The 13,314-nt window shown below is 45.3% G+C and overlaps 1 protein-coding gene across 1 annotated transcript; it reads left to right on the top strand.

Annotated features, from left to right (window-relative positions):
- Window positions 1-222: 222 nt before the first annotated feature.
- Window positions 223-10,659, top strand: CHAMP1 (chromosome alignment maintaining phosphoprotein 1). Its single transcript, XM_054010775.1, has 2 exons — window positions 223-465; window positions 7,019-10,659. The coding sequence occupies exon 2, from the start codon at window positions 7,083-7,085 to the stop codon at window positions 9,861-9,863; it is 2,781 nt and encodes a 926-aa protein (XP_053866750.1). The 5' UTR covers window positions 223-465; window positions 7,019-7,082; the 3' UTR covers window positions 9,864-10,659.
- Window positions 10,660-13,314: the final 2,655 nt, after the last annotated feature.

Raw genomic sequence — 13,314 nt, 5'->3', positions numbered from 1 at the left:
CCCACTGGCCTCACCGCCTGCAACGGCCCCCGCGCGTTCTCTCCCCCCGCGAGCTGCCCCCGCTACACACTCCAGCCGCAACTGTCTCGCCGGCCCGCCCACCCCGTCTCGCTGTGCGCGCGCACGACACCAGAAGGCAGCGGCACGTTCTCCGGGGGCGCCTGCGGTCTCGCGCGGTGGGGGGCGGGGCCGAGACAGCTGCGGCGTTTCCGGTTGGGCAGCGGGAAGGGCCGGAGACCCAATAAAGTCTCCGCTGTTTGGCCGCGCGCCTCCCCTATTCTCCCCCCCGCCCCCTCCCCCATCTCCGCCAGCAGCGCCCTCAGCCCGGCCTGCAGCAGCAGCCGCCGCCATTGGAGGGGCCGCGCCCACCCGGGGTCTGGCCGCGCGCGGAGCCCCCGCCTCACCGGAGCGGCGGGAACAACGCGATCGAGAGACACCCCCGCCCCTTGCGGCGGCGCCGCCGCGGTGAGTCCGGCCGGGAAAGGGCGGGCGCGAGTGTGGAAACCATCTCCGGGCAGGAGCCGGACCGAGGCCTCCGCACCCGCTCCCACCCTCAGTGCTGGGGCCGTTCCCGCTGGAGACCCGCCTCTCCCCCCCCCCCCCGTAAAGTGCTCGGGGCCGGTCTCTGCCGGTCAGACTCGCGCCCAGGCCCCTCCCCCGCTCTTCGGGCTGCGGGATCCCCTCCCCCCACACGCCCCCGGGCTGCCCTGTCTAGGGCCCGAGCCGGAAGTGCGAGGGGGCTGCCCCCGTGTGGGGGCGTGAACTCCCGCCCCCCCCCCCCCCCGCGCGATTTTGGTCCCAGCCTTCACATGTGTAAACCCTGCCCCCAGGTTTATATTGAGGTTTACAGCAATAGAAAACGCGGAATCAAAATACTAAAGAAAAAAAATGGTGAAAGCGGTAGTTAATGTAAACAACCTTTGAAACCCGCGCCGTGTGGTACTGAGACCTGGGCGGGCAGCCGATTTCATTGCCCCAGTAGCGAGAAAAGCAAACAAACAAAAACAGCTGCTCGAAATAGAGCTAGGTTAACTGAATTGCAAACTTTCGTTCATTTTTAATAATTTAGGATAATGTTTTCTCAAGTAAAGGAGTTTTTCTACAGCATGCAATTTTTCAGAGACTGTCCCCGTCACTTGTTATTAGAATCAACTTGATGGGCTATCTCAGATGTCAGTAACCTTTCAGAAGTGGTGTGCCAGCTCTTCATTTATTCATGGTAATTTAAGGTTTCGCGTGCGAGTAATTCATTTTACATTTACAGAGGCCGGCAGATGGAACCCCAGGCTGGCAGCGGGCTGAGCCACTCAGCTGGCTGCCGGTCTGGGGTTCTTTCTGCCGGCCCGTGCCCGCCGCTGGCCCCGCTCAGCTGTTGCTGGCCTGGGATTCTGTCCATCCAGGCCGGCAGCGGGCTGAGCGGGGCCAGTGGCGGGGACCCCAGGCTGGCAGTAGCGTGCCACAGTAAATCAGCCTGTGTGCCGCAGGTTGCTGACCACTGGGCTATATAATCCCATAGCTCCATAGGGAGGGGTGCAAAAATTAACCTATTCAGAGTGGCAATAAATTTTTTTTTTATGTCGGGGAGGCCAAATTTACTGATCTTCCGAGTCACATACAATAATCTTCAGAAGCTCAAGAGCCGCAAGAAATGCACAACCTGCCCTGTGGGGCAGTGACTGCTGTGGCGCTGCGCTTCTGCCCTGACATCGCCTTGTGGAGCTAAAGCCCTTAGTTCCCCCCTCTCCAGAGGGCAGAATCCCACCATCCCGCTGCTAGGGCAGATGCCCTGAGGCCCCTCTTCTCCACTCCCCTGCACAGTCTGGTAGGTGAAGGAGTGGGGGAGGCGTGGGCTGAGAGACACTTTAATTGTAAAAAAGCCACATATGGCTCATGAGCCACAGTTTGGCCACATCTGGATTATGTTTTTAGGTATATGAGGAAGGTGCGAGCAAGTCTATTCAGTGGTATTTTAGAAATGGATCCTGAAATGGTTTGTGTGTGATTTGTGCACACTTTTTGGTACATCTATGAAGGTGGTCAGCAGTACCATATAGTAGTTGGTGCGGGTGCCTGAGTAGCAGTGACTTTGGGAGATATTAAGGACAGGGCTGGCTCTAGGCACCAGCAAAACAAGCTGGTGCTTGGGGCGGCACATTTTTAGGTGCCCCGGCCGCCCTAACTCACCTCCGCTGCTGCCACTCGCGCGCCACTGCTCCCCCTCCCTCCCAAGCTTTCAAACCTGGGAGGGAGGGGGAGACCCCGAGCGGCTGCGGCGCGCGAAACAGCTGATTCGCGCGCCGTGGCCGCTCGGGATCTCCCCCTCCCTCCCGGGTTTGAGAGCCTGGGAGGGAGGGGGAGCAGCGGCGCGCGAATCAGCTGTTTCTTGTGCCGTGGCCATTCGGGATCTCCCCCTCCCTCCCAGGTTTGAAAGCCTGGGAGGGAGGGGGAGACCCCGAGTGGCTGCAGCGCACGCGCTGCTTCTCCCTCTCCCTCCCTCCCTCCTAGGCTTGAGAGCCTGGGGGGAGGAGGCAGGGCTGGGGATTTGGGGAAGGGGCGGAGTTGAGGCGGGGCCGGGGGTGGGGTAAGAAAAAAACGGGGGTGGGGGAGGGCGGCCAAAATTGTTTTTGCTTGGGGCAGCAAAAATCCTAGAGCCGGCCCTGCTTAAGGAAAGGAGTTAGAAAAGTCAGTAAGGAAAGAAATTAAGATGCAATAAAGTAAGAGAGAGAAGAGTTCAGGAGAATATGTTCAGATGTGATTATAGATGGATTTTGCCAATTTAATTTTTCTTTCCAATTTAACTATCTTTACAGCTAAATTAATCTAATTTTTTGCTAAACTTAGATTCTAAATCTGATATTACCAAGAAAATGTTGTTGTTGTTTATTATATTATAAATGTTTCTGAAAACTAATTGTCTGGCATGGGATGAATTTTCAGCCAATTCAATATCCTCATCTAATGTACTTGAAAAAGAGCATCACAGGGACTGTTTTGTATTTAAATCATATTTATTTGTTAAATACATTTTTCTCTTTAAAATAAATCTATTTAAAATTAAATTTGAAATTGTCTATCTATGCTAAGCCTAAATTTACTATAATTTATTAAAATAGTTTAAATTAAAAAAAAATCAAACAGTACGTTTGGTGGCAAAATTTTAAAGTCAAACCACTGAACTAGTGAAGCCCCTGGTGAAGAACCTGGAACCAGAGTATATTGAGATGATAAACCAGCTTTTGACAACAGTAGCCTCTTTCGTAGGTGAAGCGGGAATATTTCCTTCATTTCACTTTATTCAGCTAGTTCAGTTCAATACCTAGTTCATTAAAAGTTTAAAAAAACAAAAACAAAAACCCAACAGCTTGTTTTCCTCTTCCGCTCTGTGACTAAAAACTAGATGAGAAGATGAGATCTATTCGTTTTAAAATATTGAAAGATACATTGATCAGGAATGTACAGGCTATATTTAGTTGGAAATGAACATGTTTTAATACTTACCAACCAATGATGATCACTTTTCTTTAGGAAAATAAAAAGTACATATATTTGTACATACAACACTAAAATTGATGATATAAAACAAGGTTTCTTGCTTGCTGATTTAAATCATGAGTAAAATGCGTGATTTAAATCAATCCATCCTGCATAGACTCCATAGTGTAGCCACCCCAGACCCTGGGACCAGTGCCTCTGACCTCCTGAGCTCCCAAGTCCTTTACACGCTGGCACTCTGGCTTCTAGTTTAACCCCACCAGGAACAACATGGCAGGGAAGCCAGAATCACAGGCTTAGCAAAGGAATTTCTTAGCGTCACTTTATTCTTAAGAAAACAGTAAAGTTACAGATCTTTGCAAAGTAACAGATGTCTTCAGATGCACACCCTTCTAGTCACTCTTTCTGTAAGTGTGAGGTCTTATCAGTGTTTTAGACTAGGCAGAGTCCCTCTTGCCTTCTCTCTCTCTCCAGCTGGTTGTTCTTGCATGTAGGATGGATGGTCCCCTTCTCAAAGAAGCAATCTCCCCTTTGTTTTTGTCATGTATCCAGGCTGAGAAGCTGCAGATCTACCAACTATGTTGATGGTCCTGTGTAGAAAATCCATGGAAATAATCCGCAGATAATCCATGGAAATAATCCGCAGATGAGAACAGTTAAAATTAATGGGCCTAGATCATGGGTTTTCAAACAGGGGGGGTCCCAAAGTTATTATGTGGAGCGTCTAGAACTGTCATCTTCCATCCCAAACCCCACTTCGCCTCCAGCATTTAAAATAGTGTTAAATATAAAAAAAGTGATTTTAATTTAGAAGGGGGGGGGTCACATTCACATGCTTGCTGTGTGAAAGGGATCACCAATACGAAAGTTTGAGAACCACTGGCCTAGATTGCTTTGTTACCTTCAGTGGTAGTCCTTCAGTGAGGTGACAAGCACCTCTCCTGGGCAGGATAGTGAGTGGCTCAATATGTTACAATAGACTTGTCTTAGAGGCTATGGCTATACTAGCACCTTTGTTGGTAAAACTTTTGTCAGTCGGGTGTGAAAAAAACCACACCCCTTATATAAATTTCACTGACAAAAGCGCTGGTGTGGACAGCACTGTCCATTGCTGCTCGTTGGGGATGGTTTAATTATGCTGATGGGAGAGCTCTCTGGCATCAGCGTAGAGTGGTTACATGGGAGACCTTACAGCAGCATCGCTGCAGTGGTACAGTTGTGCCACTCTAATGTCTGTAGTGTAGACATAGACTTAGTCAACATTGCACATGTTTAGCATGTAGCACAGTGTGGTGGTTACAATAAAAAATGGAGCTCACAATTTGATGCATTCTGATCCCAATCTGTTACAGACTCACCTTATTTTTATGCTTTCATTTGGGAGACAATGAAAGCCAAAGGGTAGTGTTAAACCACAGAAATTCCTATAAATATAAAATGCATTGAAGTATAAAATAATTCAGCCTCCCAAGAATGGTTAGTAATATGCCATGTATCAAGAAATTCTGAAAATAATTGGACATGAAGGGAGGAAGAGAGAGGCTCAGAGACAGACAACAAATTAGGGATATGGAAGAGCTTCCATATGAAAAGATGTTGAAGAGATTTGGGATGGTTTAGTATAGAGGGGGTTATAATAAAGGTATGTATAATAAGTGGTATGGAAAAGGTAAAAGGACCCATCTTATCCACCCATTCTCGCAATGAAAGGATAAGGTGTTCAATAAAATTAAAAAGAAACATAATGTACATTTAGCCTGTGGAACTTGTTGCCACAAGATATAATTGAAACCAGCAGTTTAGCCGGATTCATAAAAGGATTGAACATTTAGTATGAGTAGTGAGACCATCCAGAGTTATAGTAAGGATTAAAATAAATAATAAAATCTCAAAGGTTTTTTTTAACCCATGTTTCTAGTTCAGATTCTGTGGTTTCAAGATGTGTGTAAATCAAAGCTATGTCTTCCAGGAAAAAAGAAAAAGCTTCCATCTTTTAGGTAGATTAATTATTTCTCAATACGGAAGTGTACAGTTGGGTGACCATTTTTCTGTGCGTATGTGAAGGTTTTTTTTTCTCAGCCCTAGAGCAGTGACTCAACCTTACTTCCAGGCTGGGTCTCCTAGACACTACCTCAATACAAATAAATAATAATATTAACAATAATATTATTAATAATTTACTACCACACACACATTCCTCTCCCAGTACAAGGGCACCGATGAAAACAGGTGAAAATGGTTGATGGGATATGGTTAGACTGGGTCTTCTATTTACAGCAATAATTTATCTAGACATCTTATCACACTGTCACTTTTCACTGTTGGAGACGCTATCAGTTGAAATCTAGTCAGTTTTTTTAAAATGAGTTACATAAGAACGGCCATACTGGCCATTGGTCAGACCGAAGATCCATCTAGCCCAGTATTCTGTCTTCTAACAGTGGCCAATGCCAGGTGCCCCAGAGGGAATGAATTGATCACGTAATCATCAAGTGATCCATCTGCTGTCACCCATTCTGCTGCATCTGTCTTAATCTCTTTGTGATTTTGTTTTGGTTTTACAGTCAGTTTTTTATTTTATAATTTTTTTTTCCCTTCCATTGTGTGAAAAACCAGTACATACTGGAGAAACCACCTATAAAGAGGGCTGTCAAATGCACAAAAAACTGAAAAAGAAATATTTTTTTCTCTGCTTTTTCAATGTTGGTAATCCTAAGTGTAACAACAGCAGGTAGACAGACTTCAGACCGCAGCATGGTTTTTTAATTTACAGTCATTCTGTGTGCCACAAATGTGTTTTTTCATGAAAAATAATTACAGTATGGAAAGGAGGGTTTAGTGAATAGAGTAGTTGACAGAGTTAGGATCTCATGATTCTATTTACAGCTTTATGAAATGCTTATGTGGCCTTGTCCCAAATGGTTAATTTCTCATTATAGTTTATTAATCTGTAAAATGAAGATAACAGTCCTACAGTGGTTTTGCAAAGATTAACTTTGTAAAGTGCTGTCTACTTTTCAGATGAAATGTGTAGTATAAGTATTCTCATATCAAGCAAAGAAATGTTTGTCAGATGAACATGGTGCCATGAGCTAAATATTTGTTATATAGGTCCCTTGCATGTGGTTTATTTGCAAAGTCGCTCCGCTGATAAATATATACCAACCAGACCCACCTGGTAAACAGAAATAGAATTTAAATTACTTGCACAAACTCCACTTTGTGCAGTGACTTGCAGGCCTAGGGGAAATCGTATTTGTATTTCTTCAATAATTTATTAAATTCATATATCAATTTGCTATGTAAGAGAAGTAGGTGGATTTTGTGTGACGAAAGATTCAGATGGCGATGACACTTTTCGTAACTATCTTGAGGGTTTGTAAATATCTGGATTGGCTTGATCTAGCTGGGATTAATTTTTATTCTAGAAATGGAGAAGGGCATCAAGCTAATTCAAAATGAACAAAAGTTAAAAAGTAAATTTTGTGTTATGAGCTAAATATGCACTGTTTTACCTCTATTGCAGGAATACAGAAGCTTGCTGTTTTAGACTTGTAGTGCTGTGCAAGCTCCAACGGACCATAAAAAAAATGGACATGTTCCAGATACTGCGTAAAACATCAGAGCGTTTAGAATGTGATCACTGCAGTTTCAGAGGGACAGATTATGAAAACATACAAATTCATATGGGTACCATCCACCCAGAGTATTGTGATGAAATGGATGCTGCTGGTTTAGGTAAACTTATATTTTATCAGAAAAGTGCAAAACTGTTCCACTGTCACAAATGTTTCTTTACCAGCAAGATGTATTGCAACGTTTATTATCACATCACATCACAACATGCAGTACCTGAAAAGTGGAATGAAGACCAGAAAGATCAGTTAGAAGCTGAGACTGAACCCCTGAAAACAACACTCATTCGGGAGTCACACAAACCTGCCCTTTCCCCTGAACCACACAAACCTGACCTTTCCCCTGAACCCCCAAAACCTGACCCAGTTATTTCCCCCAAGCTTCAGAAACCGGCGGTGTCCCCTGAACCTGAGAAGCCTGCCCTGATGGTGTCCCCTGAACCTGAGAAGCCTGCCCCAGCAGTGTCCCCTGAGCCCCAGAAGCCTGCCCCGGCAGTGTCCCCTGAGCCCCTCAGGCATTCCCCAGCCATGTCTCCTGAGCCCCAGAAGCCTGCCCCAGCGGTGTCCCCTGAGCCTCGAAGGCGTTCACCAGTGGTGTCTCCGGAGCCCCAGAAGCCTGCTCCAGCAGTGTCCCCTGAGCCCCGCAGGCGTTCCCCGGCGGTGTCTCCGGAGCCCCGCAGGCGTTCCCCGGCTGTGTCCCCGGAGCCCCGCAGGCATATGACTCAGACGCGGAGGCCTGCTCCTGCTTTGTCTCCGGAGCCCCGCAGACCTGCTTCTGCAATTTCCCCAGATTCGTGGAGGCCTGCTCCCTCTGCTTCTCCTGAGCCCTGGAGGCCTGCTGCTGCTATTTCTCATGAGCTACAGAAATCTCCCACCGCTGTCTCTCCCTGGCCTCCAAAACCTGCCCCGGTGGTCTCCCCCGAGCCGCGGAGGCCCGCCCCGGTGGTCTCCCCCGAGCCACGGAGGCCTGCCCCAGTGGTCTCCCCTGAGCCGCGGAGGCCTGCTCCTGACCCTTGGAAACCTGCATCCTTCTCTGAACCCCAGAAATCTACTCTTGTTTCGTCTGAGCCATGGAAACCCATCTCCTCTGTATACCCTGAAGGTTGGAAACCTGTTCTTTCTCCTGATACTTGGATGTCTGCTCCCCCTGTTTCACCTGAACTCCGAAAACCTAGTCACACTGTTTCCTCTGATGTTTGGAAATCATCTTTGTTTTCTGATCTTCGTAAACCTGCTCCCTCAATGTCTCCAGAGTCTTGGAAACTTACTTCCGAGTCCCGGAAGTCAACCTTCTTCTCTGAGACTCAGAAGTCTGCCCCCACCATTTCCCCTGAGGGACAGAAACGGGCCCTCTTCCCTGAATCCCGGAAAAGAGCCCTCTTCTCTGAGCCTCGAAAATCTGCTCCTGCTGCTTCGTCTGAGGTCCAGAAACGTGCTTTCTTCCCTGAGCCTCAGGTGTCTGCTCCTACTGTTTCCCCTGAAGTCCAGAAACATATCCTCTTTACTGAATCCCAGAAACCTGCTCCTTTCTCTCCTGAAGTCCAGAAACAGGCCTTCTTCCCAGAGCCCCAGAAACTTGCGGCTGTTTCCCCTGAAGTCCAGGAACATACTTGCTTCCCAGAGTCTCAGAAAGCTTCTCCTGCTGCCTCCCCTGAGATCCAGAAACCTGTCCCCTTCACTGAGTCCCAGAAACCTGCTCCTGCTGTTTCTCCTGAGTCGCAGAAACATGCCCTCTTCACTGAGTCCCAGAAACCTGCTCCTGCTGTTTCTCCAGAGACACAAAAACAAGCCTATACTGAGCCGCAGAAATGTGGCGTTTCCCCTGATGTCCAGAAGCATGCTCTGTTTTCTGAGACCCAGAAACCTGCTCCTGCTGTTTCCTCTGATGTGCAGAAACATGCTCTTTCTACTGATCCCCACAAGCCTGCTCCTTCTGTTTCCTCTGAGGTCCAGAAAAATGTTCTTTTTCCTGAGTCTCTCAAACCTGCTTCAGCTGTTTCCTCTGAGCCCCAGACGCCTATTGAGTCCGATGAGAGTGATTTCCTAGCTCAGAGTTTAGAAGACCAAAAAACACTGGATGATCTATTGTCTCAGGAAGAGCAGTCAATCTTAGTGAAGGAGCCTTCAGAAGATATGTTGTATTCATGCCCCAAAAAGAAGCCTAAGAAGGAAAACCAGGAGACCTCCGATAATGAACTAAATAACAGTGAATGTGGAAAAACAGAGATGGATTCTGTCGAGATAAAAGAACAAGAATCAAATAGTGATCAAGAACAGTTTGATACGGAATCATCTGATTACAACAAAGAGAGCAAAATAGATGCAACTACTCCCATTCAGCCACAGTGCGTACTGCAGTTTACAGAAGAGAAAGAGGCTTTCATCTCAGAAGAAGAGATTGCAAAATATATGAAGCGTGGAAAGGGAAAGTATTATTGCAAAATTTGTTGCTGTCGTGCAATGAAAAAAGGTGCTGTTTTGCATCATTTAGTTAACAAGCATAATGTTCAAAGCCCCTACAAATGTAAAATATGTGGAAAGGCTTTTCTTTTGGAGTCCCTTCTTAAAAACCATGTTGCTGCTCATGGTCAAAGTTTGCTTAAATGTCCACGCTGTAATTTTGAATCAAATTTTCCCAGAGGCTTTAAGAAACATTTAACCCATTGCCAAAGCCGTCATAGTGAAGATACAAATAAAAAGCAGTTGGACAGCCTTGAACCACTTGAACAAATGTGATTTTTTTTCTTATACTCAATGAGTTTAATTTACTAAAATATATAAGTATTGCTGTATGTTAGCTAAGTAAGTAGTTTAGCTGATCTGACAAGTCAAAAGATGCATGGTTTATTGTACTGTGTTTAACTTGTCTTATAGCTGTATTACTGAAAGGATTTATTATTCAAAAGTTGTTATAAATACACGTTCATGTCCCTGTTTTATTCATCAATAAATTCATACTTTATTAGTCAGAGATGCTATATTTCTGAAACCAAAACAGGGGTGAAAACTAGTTTTGTAAAGATTGTTGTAAAACATGCAGGCAATAAAGTAGAGGTGTGTGTGGCAAACAACCCATATCATATTACTGTGAAGACTGAACTTAGTTTTTCACATCTCTCAAATGTCTTATTTTTTAAAATGTGAAGCAAAGCCTCAAAATTAGTAGCCCATGAAACTGAAAGTTTGATCAGGCGTGAAAGAATGATGTTGGTTCTCTGGAATAATTATGCCATGAGCTTGTGATTGAGTATGTAGCATTTGTTGGAAATTCACTGCTCTCATCTCTTTGAATTATTTGTCTGACTATAAAAATGTCAAGGTACTTATTTTGTGACGTATTTTGACCATGTTTTAAGCATGTGCTAATATACATTAAATTGATGGAGTAATATCAGATTGACTATATATATACAGCAACCAGAATTTTCTCTTGTTGACTCCGATGTTTTGGTATGCCAGAGAAAACTGAATTTCTTGTATCTGGTAAAATGTTATGCTTCAATCTTTTAATAAAAGGCTAACTTGAAAACTGGGCATTGTTTTTGTCTAGTCTTTAAAAGAAAAGCCTGTGATAGTCCACTATGTTGTAGTCTCAAATACTTTTGAATAGCAGCATTCAGTGCAGAATAAATCTGAAGTTTTTCTGTAGGTATTATAGCTTTCTGTTCATGGAAGTAAAAATAGTTTAAACTCCCATGTCTGTACTTTGGAAAGGAGCATTAAATGTAAGAGGAAGAAAATACTTGTAATATACCATGGTAGGGAACGCATACACTATTTTAGTGTTTTGTCCCATTTCCAATCCCTTTCATAGAACCGTAGAATCATAGAATATTAGGGTTGGAAGAGACCTCAGGAGATCATCTAGTCTAATCCCCTGCTCAAAGCAGCACTAACACCAACTAAATCATCCCAGCCAGGGCTTTGTTAAGCTGGGCCTTAAAAACCTCTAAGGATGGAGATTCCACCACCTCCCTAGGTAACCCATTCCAGTGCTTCACCACCCTCCTAGTGAAAATGTTTCCTAATATCCAACCTAGACTCCCCCAACTGCAACTTGAGACCACTGCTTCTTGTTCTGTCATCTGCCACCACGGAGAACAGCCTAGCTCCATCCTCTTTGGAACCCCCCCTTCAGATAGTTGAAGGCTGCTATCAAATCCCAATTTGCTCGTCTCTTCTGCAGACTAAATAACCCCAGTTCCCTCAGCCTCTCCTCGTAAGTCATGTGCCCCAACCCCCTAATCATTTTCGTTGCCCTCCGCTGAACTCTCTCCAATTTGTCCACATCCCTTCTGTAGTGCGGGGACCAAAACTGGACACAATACTCCAGGTATGGTGTCACCAGTGCTGAATAGAGGGGAATAATCACTTCCCTCAATCTGCTGGTAATGCTCCTAGTAATACAGCCCAATATACCATTACCTTCTTGGCAACAAGGGCACACTGCTGATTCATATCCAGCTTCTCATCCACTGTAATCCCCAGGTGCTTTTCTGCAGAACTGCTACTTAGCCAGTTGGTCCTCAGCCTGTAGCAGTGCATGGGATTCTTCCTTCCTAAGTGCAGGACTCTGCACTTGTCCTTGTTGAACCTCATCAGATTTCTTTTGGCCCAATCTTCCAATTTGTCTAGGTCACTCTGGACCCTATCCCTACCCTGCAGCATATCTACCTCTCCCCCCAGCTTAGTGTCATCTGCAAACTTGCTGAGAGTGCAATTCATCCCATCATCCAGATCATTAATAAAAATGTTGAACAAAACTGGCTCCAGGACCAACCCCTGGGGCACTCTGCTTGATACCGGCTGTCAACTAGACATAGAGCTGTTGATCACTACCTATTGAACCCGATGATCTAGCCAGCTTTCTATCCACCTTATAGTCCATTCATCCAGCCCATACTACTTTAACTTGCTGGCAAGAATACTGTGGGAGACAGTATCAAAAGCTTTGTTAACATCAAGATATATGACGTCCACCACTTTCCACATATCCAGAGAGCCAGTTATCTCATCATAGAAAGCAATCAGGTTGGTCAGGCATGACTTACCCTTGGTGAATCCATATTGACTGCTGCTGATTACCTTCCTCTCCTCCAAGTGCTTCAAAATGGATTCCTTGAGTAACTGCTCCATGATTTTGCCAGGGATTGAAGTGAGGCTGAATGGTCTGTAGTTCCCTGGGTTCTCGTTCTTCCCTTTTTAAAATATGGGCACTATATTTGCCTTTTTCCCATTGTCCAGCACCTCCCCCAATCGCCACAAGTTTTCAAAGATAATGGCCAATGGCTCTGCAATCACAACAACCAACTCCCTCAGCACTCTTGGATGCATTAGATCCGGCCCCATGGACTTGTGCACGTCCAGCTTTTCTAAATAGTCCTTAACCTGTTCTTTCACCACTGAGGGCTGCTCACCTCCTCCCCATACCGTGTTGCCCAGTGGGAGCTGGGAGCTGACGTCTGCGAAGACCAAGGCAAAAAGAGCATTGAGTACTTCAGCTTTTTCCACATTATCTGTCACTATGTTGCTTCCCCCATTCAGTAAGGGTCCCACACTTTCCCTTACCACCTTCTTGTTGCTAACATACCTGTAGAAACCCTTCTTGTTACCCTTCACATCCCTTGCTAGCTGCAACTCCAATTGTGCCTTGGCCTTCCTGATTACACCCCTGCATGCTCTAGCAATATTTTTATACTCCTCCCTAGTCATCTGTCCAAATTTCCACTTCTTATAAGCTCCCTTTTTGAGTTTAAGCTCACTGAAGATTTCACTGTTAAGCCAAGCTAGTCGCCTGCCATATTTGCTATTCCTTCTGCACATCGGGATGGTTTGTTCCTGCGCCCTCAATAAGGCTTCTTTAAAATACAGCCAGCTCTCCTGAACTCCTTTCCCCCTCATATTAGCCTCCCAGGGGATCCTGCCCATCAGTTCCCTAAGGGAGTCTGTCTGCTTTTCTGAAGTCCAGGGTCCGTATTTTGCTACTCTTGTTTCTTCCTTTTGACAGGATCCTTTTGTTTTAATTATTTTTGGATGTTACTCAACTAACATTGCTATTTTCCAACAGATACAGTAAGTTATGCTTATCTGCTTTGTCCATATATTAATGCACTTATACTGGAATAAATATTAGTAACGGACTGTATTTTCATTGCACTTTTCAACAGTGGGAAGTCAACCTGTTACT

Source organism: Malaclemys terrapin, chromosome 1 (assembly GCF_027887155.1).
Source record: "Malaclemys terrapin pileata isolate rMalTer1 chromosome 1, rMalTer1.hap1, whole genome shotgun sequence".
NCBI lineage: Eukaryota > Metazoa > Chordata > Testudines > Emydidae > Malaclemys > Malaclemys terrapin.
The sequence above is the reverse complement of the archived record's forward strand: the minus strand, read 5'-3'. Positions and strand labels throughout refer to the sequence as shown.